Here is a 21,216-nt window from a genome sequence, read left to right as displayed (position 1 = left end):
TTTTCAACAGACAAAGAAGCAATCATCTCCAGTCTTGGCGCCCAGCGCGACCCCTCCCCTGACCCGGGCGCCTGGCTTCTCCCAGCGCGTCAGCAGCCCAGAGAGCCCCGGCCTGGGTGTCTGGTCCCCGGGTCGCCCTGCCAACAAGCCCCCCCTCACGTCCCCCGTCTCCCCCCCTTGGGGCTCCCGGTGCCAGTCTCCAGCGACCAACCAGAGTCCACAGCCTGCTGCCAACACCAGCGTGCCCTATTCCAAGCCCCCCCCGACGTTGACAGCCTCCTCTCCCATGTCGCCCCCCTGGGGCTCGCGCTGCGCGTCTCCCTTCACCCCCCAGACCACCCACCCGCCCTCCACCAGTAAGACTCAGCGTGCGTCCAGCGCCACCTCTCCCGTCTCCCTGTCCGGAGACGGCCGCTGCATGTCCCCCGTGGTGAGCAATCTAGACTCTAAAGCCAACCATCGCCTGCTGGCCAAGAACATCATCAACGCGGCCAAGCGCAAAAATAGCCCGTCCCCCGGAGCCCTCAGCGGGCACAGCCTGCCCATCTCTCCCCTGGGCACGTCCCACCACGGATACGACTGTGGCAAGCCGCCCGTCTGCCCCTTCGATACGCGGTCCCTGGGGGCCCTGTCGCCCACCTTCATCAGCCCGCCTCCCACCCCCAGCCAGAGGATCTGCTCACCGGTGCGGCTCTACAACAGCCGCTCGCTCACCGACTCGGACGCCTCGGTGGAGTCTGAGGACTCGGGCCTGAGGTCGCCCGGCTCGCGTACCTACAACACCTGTCCCCGTGGCTGGGGAGGTAGCCTGAGGGTGAAGAGGGGTAGCATGTCCACCGACCTGTAGGGGAGGCCTGGGGCGACAGCAGCAGCATGAATTTTGTATGGGGCCCTTCGCCCACAGGGCGGCATGGGGGGGCGGGTTCCAACTATCCTCGAACCGTTTTGAGACCAACACGACCAAAGAAGAATACTGATGCAGTTTGATATGTCTAATATTTGGAACTGTTTCTATTGCTTTAAAGGAGATTAAGGGAGGCAACCGTTATACTCATCTGGTAAAGAATAACACCTTATGTAATACTCGTGAACACATACAACTCCCTCTCAGTTGTTGCAGATGCGGATCTAATTATGAGGGTATCTAAAAAATTAAACATAAAGGTAAAAATAAAACCAAAGATATTATAACTCATATCAAGACAGTGTTATATATTTTATGTATTATAGCCTCTTGACTTATGCAGTCATTATATAAGATATAATAAATGCATATTCATTATTTTGATAACTGTTTTAGGAAAAGATCATGAATTGACATGATGTTTGTCAGTTGACAGTCACAAGTCTAAATGGTTTGAGCTCAATACATTTAAAGGATCTGAAGAATGTAAGAAGTTAAGAATGTGTAAATATGCTGCTTATTGGACTGTATTTTTTATCAACTTTAAGTTGAGTACTGTAAATCAAAAGAGAATATGGGGCCTTCTTTATCCAAACAGAGTTAGGATTCGGTTATCATATAAACAACATTCCATAGGCTTTAACACAAAGATTTATACATCATGCCATCTTGGTACTGCCATGATAACAAATGGCCAAATTATTCTGTATTTTCTTGTATTTACAAATACAAAAAAGAAAATTCTTGTGTATAATTTCTGCTGTGCAATAACGCATCTACAGTGTGACAAGGTATGTTTTATGTTCTGTATGTTGTGTGACGAATGTATAGCTGAACAGACTGATGGAGAAAAAAAGGGAGGACGTAAGGGGAAATGAGAATGACAGATGGAAGAATAGAATGTTATGCAGTTACTTGTTGGGGCATTATTGTCAATGAAACACTGTTTCCATAATTCTGCAAAAAACCTGAAAAATATATTGCTTGAATTCCAAAAAGTGCTAAATGAACCAAATATTGATTCCATTATTGACATTTGTTTGTATACGTTTACCTTGGCATAGATTTTCGAAAGTTTACTATAAAGTGTTGACATTTGGCCATATGGATGTTTATGGTCTGCAAAGGAAACTGTTGGTAACTATCAAAACATGGTTATGATAGTTTTCCCAAAATGCAGACGAGTTTGAGGCTTGGGTGTAGTCCATTGAGACAGAAGGTTGACAGAAGGTTGTGAGTATAGAAGCAAAGGATTCTGGGACGACGGTATGTCTTTCACATGCATACATTGATATAGTGCACATGCTCTTACTTTTTAATCAATTATGTTTGATTTGCACTTATTCCATCATTTAATTTCAAAGACAAAGGTTAGTCTTGTCAAAACCATATCAAATATGTGTTATTCACATTCAGGCATCCGTATAACGCACACATGTTGAGGCACCATGTCATAGGTGGTTGCAACTTCCAGCAGATCGCAGGTGACTGTTAAAGCATAGTCACTTTGGCCATTCCACCATGCTTAACACAGGCACGGGCAAGCAAGCGCCAATTCCCCTGTTCTCTGACACGTAAGCCAAAAGTATCAACAGCACATTGCTAAATATTTACATGCATCACCAGAGTGACAGGGACACCTGCAGTGCTCACTTGCTCTCCCTGGTAGGAATACATAACCGTCATGGATGGTTTCCACCAGAGAAACTCACGGGCATGCCTAGCACAAGTAACCATTCTCTAGAATGTTATGACTTATCCATATATGATTCAAATCGAATATGGGTGTAATGATCGTCATTCATGTTTCAGGTTATGAACCTGGCGACCTAAGTGAGCACATAATAAAAACAAATGAGGACACCAGTTTCATATTCAGTGATTGTGTTACATTCCCTGCATTTGTTTATACAGAAAATAGCCCTCATCTGTTCATTTAGCTGATGGATACGGGTTCTTAATTACAATCATAATCTATTCTTAATATAGTTTAGAGAGCATACATTTAGAGAGGCTTGACCTTTGTACTTTGGTTTCAATTTTAAATTGTCTAGGATTAGGGAAATGTAACCCTCTAGAAATATTCCAGTCTCCAAAAGGCTCCCAAGAGAGATAAGATTGAGGGATAATTATATTATATTTAACTTGTAATTTCCATCAATGCTGCTTCATATTCTAACAATTTTAGTTAAAATCGAATAGGCCTAAATGTAATGTGTATTTAAGAAAAGCATCTAATAAGTTAAGGCCCAGTACGTAGTATATGTCTTTATAATTAATATCCATTGGCAACAGATCGTAACAAACCCCTGATTCACCTTGACCTAATGGCTTCTTAAATATAATTGGTGGTCTTTCTTATATGCACTTTTGCGTCTTTTATATACACATATTCAAAACAATCCAGTGATATTTGTGACACACCTCAAGTGTAGAGCTCTTCAGTTATGCGATTGAATTTGGAAATAAATGCCACAATTTCCAATGCTTATGACATTATCTTTTTCATTTCATGGGTATCTACTACCGTGCATTCAATGATCAGTATTCATTGCACAAGCATATAAGGTGAACGAGAGCAACCAAGGCCAAAAGTTTCATAGGGTCATAGACTGCCATCTGTAGGATTGCAGATACAAGTTTAAATAGGCCTATTTGCATATATTCATTTCTGTTGTGACTTTTTATTGTTCATTTATCATATATATGTATGAGATGGGAAGGCATGATAATTCATAGTGTCCACAACTTATAAGCCTACTAATGGAAAATAAAAATAAACATCAAAAGATGAACATGAATATTAACATGAATTTATTTGGTGGTGGGTTTGCATATATATTGGCTCAATTGCTGGTATATCTGACCATATACATTAACCAACATCTCTGAATAAAATAATAGCAATCATATATTTGTGTTGTCCAGCACAAAGGTTGCCAGCTAGGGCGCTAGAGGTCACTATTGGCTCTCCTAGGTCAGGGAGAGGGCGACGGCACTACATTGTAGTAACATCCTCGTTACCAGGCGTTCTCATCTCACGACGAGAAGCCTGTAACGGAAAACTCCAAATTATCGTTATGGTGAGAACGAGGGCGGGACTATCAGATGCAGGAGTTTAGTTGCGAAAGACAACTTTGCCAAATTCCACATAAAAAAAAATATTTTATTTTCTTTGGTGTTAGTTTTATTTTCCCCGCATATCGGGACTTGACTCTGTCGGCCTCAGCCCTTGGGATCGTAGAGACAGGAATTGCGTAGCGATAGACCGGCGTAACGTTACCACTCTCGGGATCCTCTCTCAGCCGGACAATGTAGCGCGTTTCCTTGTTTGACAGCAAGGAGTTGTATTCAGAACACAACACAACAGAAGGATGAGTTTCTCATGCTATTAACGTTAACAGCAACGGAAAAGTAGTATTTTACCCGACGAGGTTCATCACTATCAGGTTCTACACGCGATATCAGCTCAACATTGAACAGTTACAGATTCCTCTGGAGTTAAATGTCTATGCGTTCAACGTACTTTAGGAGCGTTTCTGGAATTGTTGTTGTTAGCTGCTGATGTTAGCAAGATAACTTGCTAGCCACCTTAGCCGACCAGTTGGTTTACGTGAACGAACTGCAAAAGTGTTGTCAATGATCTACTTTTCATTTGTTTGTTAATGTTGGATAGAAGGCAGGTCGATGCCGTGGCTTATGGAGCCAGGTAACACTTGTCCCAGTGCTTTAAAAACTGGACGTTTAGTTAAGCTGCTCTCTTTAATTAGCCTGGTGAGCTAACACACAGGCTAGCGCCTGCCGTTCAGAATAATGAGTAGAAAACATCAACACTACAGAGGAGCCGAAGTCAGCTGCTGGGTCAAATACGTCTTGTTTGGATTCAACATCATATTTTGGGTAAGTTATAAGTTTTCCTTGAGTTGGATGACTTTTCGACTATCTATTTCCTGTCAATATGTGTGGTCAGACATCCGCCCGTCCATCTATCTATACAAACATTTTGCATACATTCATAAACCCATTCATACATCAGGTCATCGATACATTAATACATTCATAAATACATCAATATAAATCTCATCTTCATCTCTCTGCCACACGATTGTTTGATTGATTGATTCCCCTTCAAATGGTCTGATAAAAGTTGTTAATCATAGTTGTCATTAGTCTATTTTTCTTTGACATAATATAACGTTGTCGAATAATACATTTGTAAGTTTGCTTATTTACACACCCTGGCTTCAGTGCGTCATCAGACCCTTGAACTTTCTGTCAGTCAAGCAGATGATAAAATATAAAGCCGACTCCCAGGCAAGGTCTTCAAAAGTTTAGTAAAAAGGTAAAAACTGTGCATTACATAGTGTATGTATATGAAGAATCCACCTCAAGTTGTAAAACTTCTGGCTCAACATATTCTGATCATGAAAGTAGCATAGTTTTGTGCTTACTGATTTTTGTGTTTGGGAAATATGTATTTATACATTTATATATTTTTATGTATTCTTCCATCTTCTTTTTCCAATCCATCCCCCCATGAATCCACCCCACCCTCATCTTCTCAGTCTACCATGAAGCAATAGTCTGGTTGCTGACGGTTTATAATATATGTGGGTATAGAATGGCGTATGGCGTGTCTGTGCAGCCCAGAGGTTCCCACACACTGTCTGAAGGAAAGGCCCCACAGCCCTGAATACTACCCAACCCTCCTCATTCAGGCAACCCATTCAGTCCTTCCACCACCATTGTGTTAAATTTCTCTGCACTACAGCATTGTCTTTCTAGGGAAAACACACACACACACACACACACACACACACACACACACACACACACACACACACACACACACACACACACACACACACACACACACACACACACACACACACACACAGAAGCAAGGCGTGGGATTGGGTGGGGGGCTAAGAGCCATGCTTGTCTGCTCTGCGTCCTGTCCCCCCCAGATGCTTGTCCTGCTATGCCATCGACAAGCAGATGGGATGCACTTGCTTTCTGGCTTGTTTTTCTCCTCTTCCTTTACCGCCTTTCCCCACACCTACACACCTCTAGTCACATCTCAGAGAGGAGCACTCAACACCTCTCGAAAGGTCACACCAAAGTCCCCTACTTGGCTCACATTCTGTACTCTTTTCTTAATATAACTGAGTGATCACAGATACCGTGTGAGAGGAGCTCTCTGTCTCCGGTCTGACTTGCTTACTTATCAGCCAGGGAGGACTGACTCATTGGGGTGTTGTCTTCCCTTTTAGTTTCCGTCTGCTGTACATCCCGTCAGAGAGAGAGACAACAAGTTCTGGCATGGTCGACCATTTGCGTCAATGATCACCCTACAAAGGTCTCCTCTTCTCATGCTGTTAAACTGGTGCCGTTCCATATGGATAGATATTACAACACCACCCCTCCCCACATGACTTTCAAAGCCAAATTTAGGGTTTGCCTTGGAATGATTTTTGAATGGGATTCAAAAAGGTTGTCTAAACATGGCTTCATGGCTTGAGTGTCTTTTTTTTCCCCCTATGGAAGAAGAATGCAAATGCTATTTTCTAGTTTAATTTATTTTTCGGCACTTGAGCCTGTTGGCAGTCAGACGCTCTCACCCAGGAACAACATGCCTTGTCTCGGACTTAGAATAGACACATTCCTTGCATCGAACCAATAAATCACATCTTCTCCTTCACCCTGCTGCAGAGGATGTTTGGGCGGGCTGTGAAAGCGGTAATTAAGAGCTTGTTAGTCTGTAATCGAGTTGCTGATGGTGGTGGAAGCGCTGGGCTGGATGTTATTAGCAGGCTCTGCTTCTGCGTTTACCGCTGTAGACCCCCGTCTTGACTGCTTTCCAATTGGATACATCCTCCTGCTTTTGGGGGGGGGGGGGCAAACAAATTAATCCAAGCTTGGATAATCGATGAGCCTCAGATTCATCATCAAGCATGGAGAATTAAGACTGTATGTAGAATATAGGACTTGTCTTGGGATGCAGTGAAGTGAGTAGTGATCTGGGGTCTGATAGAAAGCTCGCTTAGGTAAGCCCATTGGTGTGTGTGTGTGTGTGTGTGTGTGTTGTGAGTGGGCAGTAGCATGGAGCGGAGTTCCTTTTGCTAGTTAGTAGAGGTTAACAGGATCAGCTGGCTTAGAGGGAAGCCACTGGACTGTTCATAATCCCTTGGTCCACACTTGTAGAGGGAGCCCCTCGATGTACACACACACACACACACACACACACACACACACACACACACACACACACACACACACACACACACACACACACACACACACACACACACACACACACACACACACACACGAAAAAGACAACACAGGCATCCACTGATATCTTGTATTATTAAATTGAATCATATGTAAACGGTGATTAAGGAGATATTAAGGATATTATTATACTATGTTTTTTATCTTCTGCTCCCACACAGATCATTTTAACCCAATTAGCATCTGCCACCATCTCTTAATGACAATATCGCAGTGAATCAAGGCGCATCACTTAGTAATAAGTAGTTGTCAAAATAATTTGGGTGTCTTATTATATACAGGACCTTTGATGGAACCTTTATTTAAACCTTTTAAGTCATCATACTTTAATAATCAATAATGTATCATCAAATATCTTTATCTATGAATGAGCAATCTTATCTCCTGTGACTCCGTGTGCATACGAGGCACAAGGTGGGGAAACACAGCATGAAGGTGTACAAAGAATACACTGCAAAACGCTATTCAGAAGTGAAATTCAACACTCTTGTTGTGCAGGAGATATAGTGCAGGTGATATTCATAAAATATTACAACACAAGTGCATTCCTGCGGCATGAGTTTGGCTATTTCTGCGTGCTGCTGTTTAAACAAGCAGCAGACTATTTGTATTCGGTCAGAGTAAAGTTTCATTGTTCAAACATTTGGTTGGCTACTCGTTCTGCTGCTGCTTTAGTTTAAAGGAGAATTAGAATTAAGACGTGAATAACAGAGGAAGATCAGTTTCAGATTAGACGCCGGCAGAAAGAACACAGCGGAATTAGCTTTGACATAACTAAAACGATTGCGGCCAAGAAAGACATTTTGAGGGGAAAAATCGTTATACACAGGTTTCAATACCAAGCAAAAACCCTTGGTTTTACAAATTATTGTCATTAATATTTGTAATATATATCTATATATATATATATATATATATAGATATTTATCTACATCTATATAGATATATATCATGTAAATAGCATTTATTGATATTCGTGTGAATCTTGTTCAACCCTTAAATCATTCCGGCTTTTTATATGATCCGTTTCAGGTATTCCAGCTCCAATCAAGACATGCAAATCAGCACAGGGTTAAAATCAAATCTCAAAAAACGACAAAACACATTCCCTCTAGGGGAGCCTTTACGCAGGTCACTTCTGGTTGTTGCTTTCCTTAATCTGCAGGGATTATTCAGAGTCAAGAGGCTAAAGGGATTAATACACACTCTCCTTCTCGAATCTGGATCGTCTCCTGGTTCTCCTAGCCTCCCTTCCCTCTAGCCTCCGGCCCTGTGTCCTTTTCACCAGCACAGAGGATGTCATTGGGCCAATTCAGGACATTTTTGCATATAGTGTAGCATTGTGCCTCTTGTTTTGCATGTGCTGACTGGCTTCAACCGGTGGCGTCACCTCTCCTGATTGAATCAGCTTCTTTTTTTTTTTTTTTTCTAGCAATATGGTGTCGGAATGTTTCATTCTTTGTCATGGTCATATGCAATTGGTGTTATATTAGAGGAACGATTACAAATGGGGTTATGGTCTTGGACTCCAAGCCAAAAGGTCTCTTGCTTCATTGTACCTGTAGGAAGCTTTTAACATACCTGCTCATTAATGACGTTTCCCTGAAGGAAAAGAGAAGTCCTTTCGTCGTAAATATAATAAGTATATATGAGCTCCCTCAGCAATAGTGGGCTTTCTTTGGTGTGACTAGAATAGAAGGGCTCTGCAGAAGAAGAATCTGCATGCATGTGCAATATATTCGGTCTCACTTTGAAACCATACTTGGGAGAGCTATTTCAGTCGTATCCCTGGAAGTGATATTCGACAGTCATTAAGTGAACCAACCACCTAGAACATTGGAGCTTCCCCTCTATTAGCATTTCGGTGGGCAGACACCATAGGCTTTGCATGCTAGCTGATTACGGGAAGGAGTGCATTTTTACAGGCACTCTATGGGGAGCCGTCCTCCTCAGAAGCCCCCACACTCGCTGCACGCATCCGTCCAAAATACCTCATTTGCAAAGTTCAACGGCTGTATTGATCTGTCTGTTTGTGTGCACGTGCGTGGGCATATGTATGTCTGTAGGTGTGCGCGTCGGTATGTCTGTCGGTGTGAGTATGTACAAATTGGGACATGAGTACATATTCATATTCATGAATCGTGTGCATTGCAAACCAAAGTGCTTAACTTCACACAGGATCAATTTGTCAATGTCGTTCCGGCATCACGGGGAAATTAGTGAATCAGCATTGAATACAGTTAACTATCCTAAATACCTATGCCTCAATACCTGACTGCACCTTAATATCTTCCTCCTTTGTTCTTTGTTGCAGTTACTCGGTGCCGCATTCCTGGCCGTTGGCCTGTGGGCATGGGCGGAGAAGGTACGTATTCTCGCGAAAAACATAACAACCACTCCCATGAACTCAGAATAGGTTGAGATGATTGCTACAATAACATAGTTCACATTCCAGCCCATATTCATCGCTGTATTGTGGTCCTCACCTACGGCGAGGAGGTATTGAGAGGGGAAACGCCAGAAGTGTGATGGTCGTCCATCTTGATTACTGTTGCAACCAGGGCTCTAAATTAACTTTTTTGATCACCAGCCAATGTGGCTGGTAAGTTTCTGAAGTTACCAGCCAATCAGAATTTCCACTAGCCACATTTTTTCCCGTGCAAAAAAGACAGATTATGAGAGCCACTGAATTCATTTGATCATTTTATTAACTAAAGCTTTAAATTCATCTTACAGTGAAGTTGGGAATGTATATCCAATTAAAATTAAATCCTAACCGCCAGAAGGTGGGGCTGGGGCCAGCGTTTTACAACTTAAAACTTTAAACAACTCTAAACATGTTTTAGTGCAGATAATGTACAAAATTACACAAATGTATTATGTACAAAGAGACAGGTTAAACATCATCAGAGGCAGAGCTCTCTGAGGACTCTGACTCAGAGCCCCCATCTACATCAGTTCCATTTTTCTTCCTCACAAAGTGTGGCCGGCGTGTGCGCACACTGTCACATGATATATTCATGTTAAACCTTTGCATGTTATGTGACTGATAAAGTGTGAGGCTGAACTTTAAAATAGTTACTAAAATAGTACTGTCAATATACCGTATAAAATGTAATGAGTCTGAAACATGTAAATAATAAAGTTAATCCACTTACTCACACATCCATGCGAAGTCGGTGAAAGGCCTGCCTTTTTTCCCGATGGCGTGGGCATTGCGAAAAAGTAGCTCCATCTTCTCGAACTCGGACGTCTTCATTAAGGCAAGGCTCCTTCCAGCTTCACTCTCTTCGATACGACACGTCTTGGCGGTTTTCGTCCTCAGGCTCTCCTGATGACTTCGGGCACTCTCATGATCCTTTACTGCTTCTACTTTGAAATTATTGGTTCCTACCACGAAATTATTCGTTTTGTGTTTTTCTTTAGCATACATTCGGCAATCCTGACAGAACATTACGCTGTTTTCGTGATCATACACGAGCCACTCACGACCAGTTAGCCATTTACAGTTCAATTTCCTTTCTTTTTTTTCGCGAGGTCCAATATCCTCCTCCTCCCCTACCTCTTTGGTAGGAATATCCTTTCTCTTGATGGCCGGCTGTCCCAACCATCGCCACATCTTGTTTGTGTTTGTGTCTGTATTTGTATTTGTACCGGCGTCTATCGTTTTTTCCAACCCAAGAGTGACCTACGCCCCCTCCCCTAGTACGGCAGCCTCGACGGATGCGTTCCCATAGAAACCGTGCTCACGCGTCCCGCGAAATAGATGGTAAAGTTACTCATTTATCACCGGCCAAGCCGGCTAGTGAGTTTTTTTTAATACACGCCAAAATGAATTTTCACCCGCATTTGGCGGGTTGGCGGGTGTTAATTTAGAGCCCTGGTTGCAACCCCCCCCCAAATCACTCAATGGCAAAACAAATATTAAAACCACAATCCATAATGCAAGAGCAGCTGGTGTTGGTCCTTAAAATGCATGATTCACCCCCTCGCAAAGTACATTATTTTTATATACCTCCAGTGAGTTATGCGTCTGTGACAAGCGTTCGTTGAGCCTCCATTTTAAATGCTTGCGTAAACACCGTCGCCCTCCGCTTCCGAGATCCCAAGGACCTCTTGGATGGGTTGCTGTGTCGTATCGTAATCAATTCAATGAGCTATCCGGTCTTAAGACGAAAGGCACAAAGGAGAAACCATAGGGCTAATATCGTCTATTCATTTAATTTAGAAGCTCCACGCTTGATGAATTCTGCTCCTTAATGTCTAGTGTCTAGTGCAGATTAGGCCAAATAATTTGTCCAATTATATATTGTTTTGTGGCAGTTATTTCGACGGCGAGGATCCCCATAAAGGCCAGATGGCTGGATTTTCAGTTCAGCAGTTGTGAAGACATATCGAAGGAATCAAAATGTGCCTCCCAGCTGAAGTTCTCTCATCAGCCATTCAAGGGCTACACCAGTTGGTTGAGTGAATAATGCATCAAAGAGAGAACGCACAACAGGCAGAGAGTCACCATCACAAACTTTGTTTACAACAATAAATAATGGAGGACTAAAGATAAGTTCTTAAGTGAAGAAACATTATTATTTTGCAATGATGGAGCCCATGATTTGTAACGTCGTAAAAAGCAGGGGGGACTACATTTAAATCTCTGTGTGACTGGGACCATTACTACCAGCCATGTTGCCTCAGGACTCTATAACGCAGATTTAAAGTTGAAGATTTTAATCAAAAGCAGTTTTCCACAGCATCAGATTTATATTGTTCCAAAAAACCAACCGTGTCGCCGTTATCCGGCCGTGTAGTGTTTGAGTGTAGTCAAAACATTTCTCGGGTAATTTTCCAAACAGATTCAGATTCTTCTGGTTTCGGATTCGTCATGGAAGTAAACAGGATGTGGGCACAGGGCTGACATGAGAGGCCTGACAGGAAGCGGAATGGGCGGCCTCGGGGTGGCTGCTAGAACAGCTGTTAAAAGAGGAAGAGAACTGTCTGTTTCTGAGCATGTACGGGAGACTGTGAGAAGCATGCGATTCCCCTTTTTGCCAATTATTTCAGGGGCCATAGGCCTAAAGCGGATCTTAACATTCTCTACCAGTATCCCACAAGCTTTGAAGACAACCTTGTACACAGGATTAGAAAACAACCCTTGCACCATAGCAGCTTGCTCAGAAAGCCTTTCGTTTATCGAGTGTGTGAGAGAAACAAAGGGACAACATGACACCAGGGACGCAACTTTGATCGGGTTTCAGCGTCCGTATTGATTCTGAACCATGAATGCAGACTATATCCAAGCTGATTCTGATCTCTTACCTTTACTGAATATTACTCACTGGCTCGTAGATTAGGGTAATTATAAATTAGGTGGGAAATGTAATAATTCTAATGTATTCCCCCTTTTACAAACCGATGGAAAGCGACATTTCTGGTGTCTGACTTTGACAAGGGTCTCTGTATCCCGTCTGTTGTATCTTTGTGATTCCACCATGACACTGCTTTTCCCTCCCCCAGGGAGTGCTGGCCAACCTGTCGTCCATCACCGACCTGGGGGGCTTCGACCCCGTGTGGCTCTTCATGGTGGTGGGCACCGTCATGTTCGTGCTGGGCTTCGCCGGCTGCATCGGGGCTCTCCGAGAGAACACGGTTCTGCTCAAGTTTGTAAGCCACCGCCGCAGATGCTCATCGACACTTCCTCTCCCCCTGCGTCGCGTCAGCCCCCCACACACATTAGCACCCGATACCCCCCCTCTCTCACCGGCACTTCACACCTCCACGCCTGTGCTTCACACCAGAGCAGGGCTCCGTCGCTGGTTTGCAGTAGAGATTTTCCGTTGGAGCCATGAAACCTCAATGTTTTTTTCTTTTGAAAGGATGATTTCGTGTCACTTTTGATCTGTGGCACAGCGTCTTTACCTGGCAGCCAAAAACGTAAAAAAAAGAAAAGAAGGTATTTCTGAAATTGAAGCTCACACCCTACTCACCGCACAGCCGGGGCCGATATTTGTCTCCCTGCTCCGACCATAATATTTTTTCTTAAGATGAAAACAACTTGTCATGTCGGCTTACGAACCTGCCCTGAGCTGACCACACGCTCCAAAGCGTGCGTCCCGGACGAAGCCTTCTGGGTCATTTCGTTATCCTAATGGGGCCTCACTGCGTCGAGCGTCGAGCAGGGCCGATAGCCCGCTGCCACTCAGAGCAGCCATTAGGTTCTCCCCAGGCCCATTAGCACAGCCAGTGGGTCTGGCTGCAGAGGAACCGTTCAGGGGCTTTTGTGGTGTTAAGGGCAGGTGTGCTGAGTCTTTACGATATGGCGCATTTATCGGCCAGACCCGTAGTCTTTTTACGATTACTGGAAAGAAGGAAGACTTAATGGAACACCCTGGGATGGTGGTTGTTGTTGTTGTTGTTGTTGTTGTTGTTGTTGCCGCCGCCTGAAAGGCCCCACTCAAGTCTGGGTTGATCCATCAATCAGGGCTGCCCCTGCGTCGCGCTTTGATCGAAAACCACAAATCTGAGCTGCCCGTTTGTATTTTGTTGCGCTGCATAAACAAAAGGTAAGGCAGACAATGTTTCAATTGATGGAGTTTGTGCCAAAGGAAACAACTGTGTGTGTGTGTGTGTGTGTGTGTGTGTGTGTGTGTGTGTGTGTGTGTGTGTGTGTGTGTGTGTGTGTGTGTGTGTGTGTGTGTGTGTGTGTGTGTGTGTGTGTGCGTGTGTGTGTGTGTGTGTCTCCGTCCAGTTCTCTGTGTTCCTGGGATTGATATTCTTCCTGGAGCTGACCGCCGGGATCCTGGCCTTGGTCTTCAAGGACTGGATCAAAGACCAGCTCAACTTCTTCATCAACAATAACGTCAAGGCGTACCGCGACGACATCGATTTGCAGAACCTCATAGATTTTGCACAAAACTACGTGAGTCTATATCACCCCCCCCCCCCCCCCCGATCCAGCCACTTTTCAACTCTCTCTTTTATGTGATAATGCATCGTTTCCTCGGACTGAACTGTTTGAACGGATTTACAGATTAAGAGCCTTGAGACAGCTTCAGCGTCGCATTACGGACATTTTATCGACTCTCATCCAACTCGGGGCTCACTCACCAGTGCAGCGATCCGAGCTACACCCCTTTTACACCCGGTTCACCCCCTCCTTCGTGGCCTTCTCTCCGGGTCGCCAGCCGTCCTGTGCACTCCCGCGTCCTGACCCCGGTGTGTTCCCTCCACAGTGGTCGTGCTGCGGGGCCCACGGGCCCAACGACTGGAACCTCAACATGTACTTCAACTGCACCGACAACAACCCCAGCCGGGAGAGGTGTGGGGTTCCCTTCTCCTGCTGCATCAAAGACCCCGCCGTAAGGCTCCAGCACGCCGCGCCGCCGACGCTCAGATGTATCTGCTGTTCAAACCTGTTAGCCTCTTCCCCCGTCTGCCATTCGGCCTCTTGGAATCACTGGTGCAGTGCGACGAAACAAATACGATTCCTGGAATCGCACCCGGCCATTACATTTCATTCGCCGGTCATTTCAAGCCATTGCTTGAAACTCATTAAAGCAACTCGTTCATCCGGCCTTAATCGTGTTTTCTAGGTGTTTGTATAGCCTCTAAACCTACCAATTGCATCTTCCAGTCGGAGTCATCACGGCTAACCTGCGGTGAGCTAATTGTCCGTGTCTCTGTGCCTTACAGGAGGACGTCATCAACACGCAGTGTGGCTACGACGTGCGGCTTAAAGCGGTAGGTGTCTTCTTGTCCCCCCCCCCCTCTCTCTGTTCCCGTGCTTCTGATCTCGTGGGCCTAGCCACAGCAGCCCTCCATCCCGTCACAAAGCCCTTGGTCGGCATTTCCTCGTGGACGCAAGGATGTCCGTGGGTGCCAGTTACACTTACTGTTCTCTGAGCGGAGGGGGGGGTCGTGTGTGTGTGTGCGTGGCCGTGTGCGTGAGTGTGCGCTACGTTCAGGAGATTTATGCAGTTGCTAAGGGAAGGCTGCCAATCGAGACAAAGTCTGCTCTTGTCTCTCGCTGCGCTGGCTCAGGACAGGGTAGGGTGTTTGGCCTGCCTACTGACGTACGACCGAAACAAACTCTGGAAGACTTTGATCTGGTCCATGATGCATTGAACAACTCGGACCACAAAGAAAAAATTGTTGTTTTGTGTTTTTGAGTTGTACGGGACGGTGTCTTTCTTTATTTTCCCATGTATAGAAGTGTGCATGCATGTACACACGGGGCACGTATGTGTAGGGTTAACGGCCGATGGGCTGCACTCGCTTCGCCCTTAATAACAGATTGTTCTTCTAACGGGGATAATTAGAGTCCCGTTATAGCACGGAGAGAAGCCCGGCTGCACTCTGTAATCTGCAGCCTCGCTGGCAGGAGCCTGTGTGTGTGTGTGGGTGTGTGCGTGTGTCAGGGTTTGTGTGTGTTGGGATGGGGGTGGGTGTGGTGGTTACAAACGCACTGCAGTCAGGAAGGGCTGTGAGGCACTGTTGCTAGGCACCCTGCCATCACGTCAACCACCTACCCCACTGGATGCTTTAAAAAATATATATAAATATATATATAAATATATACACGCTTCCTCTGCTGCGCTCGGCGGTGTACTAAATCTGTTGGTGAAGCACAATCATTGGCTGTACATGGGGTTTATGAACTGTAGTCGTGCTGCAGGACAGGGGACAGAGCAGGGGACTCGGGAGGTGGAGCAGGCTAGCACAACAATACAGACCGGGCTAAAATAGCCCGAGGGGAAGGTCCCCATCACAACAACAACACTTCAGCTTCCCGCCGCGCCATTTGCCGCCCGTGGGCCGCCTGCGACCCCCCGCCGGCTCCGACTGGACTAGCCCTGGTTTTGTTTTTCTGCGGCGGGACAAAGGGGGTCTCCTCATAATGTCACAAAGAAACCATTGCAGGAAGGGACCTTTTAACGACACGCACCCCCTTTGTGTCGGGGACCCCTGTGCCTCCGACCGCTGCTGACGCGGACGCAGCACAATCGGGGGGGGGGGGGGGGGGTTTGGTAACGACACATAAACTGAGTTTGTTGTTTTTTTTTTGGTCATCAGCCGTCCTGAGCGACTGGGAGCATCATCGCTCCCATGGTCTCATAATGTCCCCCCCCGTCGCCATCTCCCCGTGACGGCAGCGTTCTCGGCCAGCCCGCCAGTCGACGGGATGGCAGCCGCTAAACCGCCCCCCATTAGACAATGTGCTTGTCCCTCGTGTTAGTCAAAAGGTCACAGCTCCAGTGCTCAGTGTGACTCACGCTCCGTCCAAAGGCCCCAGTCGTACCCAGTGATGCTGAACACGAAACACTGCATTATAGTCGACTGTTACTGCTGTGTTTGAATAAAATGAGCCATTTTTTTCTGTGTGATAGGAGTCGGACCAGCTGAAGTTTATCAACACAAAGGGCTGCGTGGGCCAGTTCGAGAAGTGGCTTCAGGAGAACCTGATCGTTGTGGCTGGAGTCTTTGTCTGTGTTGCACTTTTACAGGTGAGTGCGCCTCTTCAAACACACGATGAAAAGATGCACCTAAGTTGAACGGTGACCTCATCCACTTAAGGTTTGGCCCAAACCTTAAGTGCAGCCATATTCGAACACTACCTATGGCTGTAATCAGATTTGGTTATTACTGCCCCCTGCTGGTCATTACATCGCTGAGCTTTTATAATGGGAGCCTTTACGTCTCTGCTTATGAACTGGTACAAGTATGTCTCTTACTGTGTGTGTGTGTGTGTGTGTGTGTGTGTGTGTGTGTGTGTGTGTAGATCTTTGGTATCTGCCTCGCTCAGAACCTGGTGAGCGACGTGGGTGCGGTCAGAGCCAGCTGGTGAGGTCCGTCCTCGGGAGCAGAGGTCCCCTGAAGAGGGGGGAGGGGGGGCAGCAGCAGCAGCATGATGCTCTTTACACACACACACACACACGCACACGCACACATATACACACACACACACACACACAACCATTCTGACAGAAAAACAACAGAGTTTACCTCCCAGACTATCTGCCATGTCGGCTGGAGGTAGGATTGGGGGCGGCGGGGGGTCGGGGAGAATCAACACAACGGCTTGTTTACCACGGTGCTGGGGGAGACTGGACCCTGACGGAGCTGGGGGGGGGGGGTTCGCTCTCAAGCACACCTCACAGTCTGGAGCGTTTGTATTCGGGTTTCTCTCTGGGTCCTTTTTTTGTTCGGTGTTCTCCCCCGGCTCGTCGTCGCCCCCCCCCCCGCCAAGGGACCAAGGGTAGGGAGCGCCGGGCGACTGGAGGAATTAATTGCGCGGAAAGAACACGTGACTGGAGCCTTCTGAATGCTTTGTCTCCCGTCGCCTTGATGTCACACAAGCCGCCGCCCGGCGCTGCCGTCCCTCACGTATCACATTCCACTAGAACTGTTCATCGAGGGCCGTCGTCGGGCGTGGATCGGATGAGGTCTTACTCATGCATTCCTACCCGGGGAGTCGTTCTGGTCACCCCATATGACCACTGAAGACCCGACACTGGCCGGTCAAGTAGGCCACATTTTAAACGCATATACAGAGGGATTCAAAACTTTTTTTAAGTTGGATATATATATATATATATATAAAGGTGCCATTATATAAAAAATAAAGGTGCCATTATTTTTTTCCTTTCTTTTGTAACCCATATTTTTTACTTTCGTCAACACAAGTTTGCAGGTTACAGGGCACAGCTGGAGTTTTTTGAGCACCGGTTTCCAAGGTAACCTTCGGTCTAGCTACAGGTCAACCTTTTTACCAAGGCAACCAAGGTCTAGCTACTGCGTAACACAGGTTACCTATGGCAACCCAGCATCCAGCTACAGCTTGGCACAGGTAACCGAGGCAACCCGCGGGCTACCTTCAGGTAAATATTACTATACACAAACCCGTGGGAATCTCTGCTTTATCGGTTTATCAATTTAAGGTGTGTTGTAATCTGGCTTTATTGGGGTATTCTTAGCTGAGTTTGGGGTACCTCTTTGTTATTTTCCCCAAGCGTCCCCGAGGGACGCGGGTTGTCTGGACCGAGGCCTGATTCCATTCACCGGACTGGGGTGTCCAAACTATGGTTTTCATGTTCTATTGCTTTTTCACTTTTATGTCTTTGAATTGTGAGGTTGAAGCCGTTATGACATAGTATGCTGTTTACTTTTGATATGCATACGGGTGTTTGCTAACTTCGCCGGGTGTAGAATCTCGGGGAGAGGAAACACTTTTCTTCCCTGATGGAAACCAAATATTGCAAGGGAGCCTCCAGATGACTCATAAACATATCTCATTGATGGGGGATTCCATTATGAGGAAACAACAGTGTAATTTGGCCTTGCTAATAAGCCTTTTCTTGGTTAACTTGAATGTGATTAGATCTGCTAATTCCTTTACCAACCGAGGGACAAGTGCCTGTTTTCAATAATTGAATACGTTTAAAATGTCACTCACAACTTTCACATCATAGTATTGTTTCTGCTGAGCTCTTGTCATGCGCATGGATTTACAATGTTGTCTAATTGGATATACACTTACGTCGTTTACAACACAATATAACATGAATGCTGCTTTACGGATGACTAGTGGTATTTAGTACAACGTCCAGGGCAACAGCGCCTAGCACTTCAATTTATCCAATTATATTCCCTTTGACTGTTGCTTAACTGTGAGCATCACAGATCATCATTTGTTTGACTCTGTACAAAGCATGACACTTTGCTGTCCCCATCTTCCTCTCTGCCATGCATCCTCAAAACGGCCAAGGGTGTTTTCACCGGGCTCTTTGATACGAGCACGAGAAGGTCAAATGGTTGCTATTCTCTAACCAGTGGCTTCATTTGTAAATGATTCCGCTGTGGAACGATTCTGCAGCCATGGAATCTTAAATCACTCTCAATGACCAGATTAGTATTTAAGGTCATTCCCCTGTCAACCATTAAACACAGTAGGAGGGGAGTGCAGGCAACAATGCCCTGACGCACCATTTTCAACCCAAATCTTTATCGTTCGACTCGACTTAAGTTTTCCGACACCAAAATGCTTAGGTGTAATGTATAGGTTTCCTTTTATTTTCTTGACTTGATCTTTTTAACGTGGATGCATTGTCCCATTCCAAACGTCTTTGAGTACACTGCTTCTGGGGCAACCTCTTCACTCAGGGTCTGAATACATTCCCGTCTTGCTTCTGCACAGTCAGGGATTTCTGTGTTGAGTGTGCCCCCCCCCCCCCCCCCCCCCTCCATTATGAACAGATGTAATAAACTAAGACAGGTAAGGGATCGCAATGCCAAGCTGGTCTTTTCTCCATGATATCCATACTGTTGCTAGGCAACACACATGCACGTTCGTTGGGGTAGAATAATTACCAAGCCCTCGCCATACGGTAGGCGTGTACAACCCCTTAATATGCACAATCCATTAGGCTTATTTGCTGTTGGACTCTGATGTTTGTTTCCCACCGAAGACAATTATATTTGGTAATTGTTTTTATGCAGGGGACCGTGGATGAAGAGAGCAGGCAGCTAATTGTTCTTTTGTCCCTTTTAAGCATGATAGCCTGGCAATGTTGAATAGGTCCCTTGTGGACCCTATAATACAGTAGTTCCCAAACTTGGGGTCGGGACCCAACGCCGGGTCCCCTGATGTACATATAAAGTCATGGGAGATAGTTGACATAAACTGGACATTTGATCCATTTTAGCAAACAATGTTTTTCTTTAGGATGCCTCCTAGTTTTCCAGTATCTACAAACTGACTGCCTTATAATTCATTGCTATGAGCGAATCACTTGGTGTGTAGTAGAGTGATGCGATTACGTTCACTGGGATATTGATTTTACCAGGAGATATTGATTGGATAAAAACTATTCGTTCGGAAGCAGATCAACAAGATTTAGAGTCTGGCTGGCAAACATTTTCAGAACTGAAAAAGGGGTCACAAGCCACAAAATGTTGGGAGCCACTGCTTTAATAGGTTCCAAGGAGAGAGGAGCCTTATGTATGCCACAAATGTCTCTTTCAATATGGACCTATACCTCAGCCCTCTGCAACGTACAACGCATGCAAATTCAAGGAGTGCGACCGGCACTGTGTACTTACTGGGGGGGGTATTTTAGTTGTTGCACGTTTTTGAATTCTTTCACAAACAATTCATCAGAAAGGAGCGCTAGTGTTCCATTATTCGTGCTACATTTTGTTAGGTGTGTTTTCCACCCCCTGACCTTCCCAGTTGATGTTGATCAGTTCCAGCTCGAGATATGTGTGCTAATAATTAACATATACATTTAATGTGTAGGATTGATGCTTCCTTTTGGTCCCTCTATATAACTTAACATGCAGAAAATGTTCCCATGTCTACCTCACAACCCGCTGACGTTTGCAACCTGCTGGGTCTTTCTGACGCAGCGGGCACAAGCGTCACAGTGGAGAATGAATACAGGCTTCTCCCAACCGGTGCATGCCTGTGACTGACACACAGATCCGGCCTGATACAATGCAATGTCGGACACGTACCTTTTTAACCTGCAGTCACGGCCCGTCGTTGGTCATGCCTAAGTACGTCCGACGGGGTTTAAATCGGAGTCGACGGGCATTAAAGCCTTGCCCACAGAACTCATAATGTGGATGTGGAAGAAGTCTAAGCAGAGCTTATCTTTTTTTATAGATGCTGATGTCTTTGTTTGACGTTTGTTTGGAGCATGTGATAATTGTATATCTTTTTTTTTTCTAAGATTGCAACAATAACCGGCAGAGTAGACAAGCGAGTTGTCCATTATTCTGTCATGGTTTGTCTTGCATATTAAAAGGCCTTCAGGCGTAGGCTTGCAAAATACTCTTGAAACGTGTGGGACATGGTCTTTTACACTGAATGTGTTGGAAAATGCCTCTTTCATATATTAAATAAAGGATTTATGAAAATGGGCCGTTTTTGAGATGGGTGTTTTTACAAGCAACATATTCCAAGCAATTGAATGACGCAATGAAGTAGTCATCTTTTTTTATAGATGAACGTTTTATGTTTTGGC

The 21,216-nt window shown here is 45.4% G+C and overlaps 2 protein-coding genes across 2 annotated transcripts in view; both read left to right on the top strand.

The window, feature by feature from the left end:
* LOC130390903 (synaptopodin) overlaps nt 1-3,837 on the top strand; it is a 40,647-nt gene extending 36,810 nt beyond the window's left edge. Inside the window, exon 2 of the mRNA XM_056601090.1 lies at nt 11-3,837. Coding sequence (XP_056457065.1) covers nt 11-847 — 837 coding nt within the window. The 3' untranslated portion in view covers nt 848-3,837. The remainder of the gene's footprint in view (nt 1-10) is intronic.
* Nucleotides 3,838-3,928: 91 nt separating this feature from the next.
* tspan17 (tetraspanin 17) lies at nt 3,929-17,248 on the top strand. Its single transcript, XM_056601092.1, has 8 exons — nt 3,929-4,804; nt 9,513-9,563; nt 12,710-12,856; nt 13,941-14,111; nt 14,425-14,550; nt 14,885-14,932; nt 16,579-16,695; nt 16,971-17,248. The coding sequence occupies exons 1-8, from the start codon at nt 4,718-4,720 to the stop codon at nt 17,034-17,036; spliced, it is 813 nt and encodes a 270-aa protein (XP_056457067.1). The 5' UTR covers nt 3,929-4,717; the 3' UTR covers nt 17,037-17,248.
* Nucleotides 17,249-21,216: the final 3,968 nt, after the last annotated feature.

The sequence above is a fragment of the Gadus chalcogrammus genome, chromosome 10 (genome assembly GCF_026213295.1).
Source record: "Gadus chalcogrammus isolate NIFS_2021 chromosome 10, NIFS_Gcha_1.0, whole genome shotgun sequence".
Lineage (NCBI taxonomy): Eukaryota > Metazoa > Chordata > Actinopteri > Gadiformes > Gadidae > Gadus > Gadus chalcogrammus.
The sequence above is the reverse complement of the archived record's forward strand: the minus strand, read 5'-3'. Positions and strand labels throughout refer to the sequence as shown.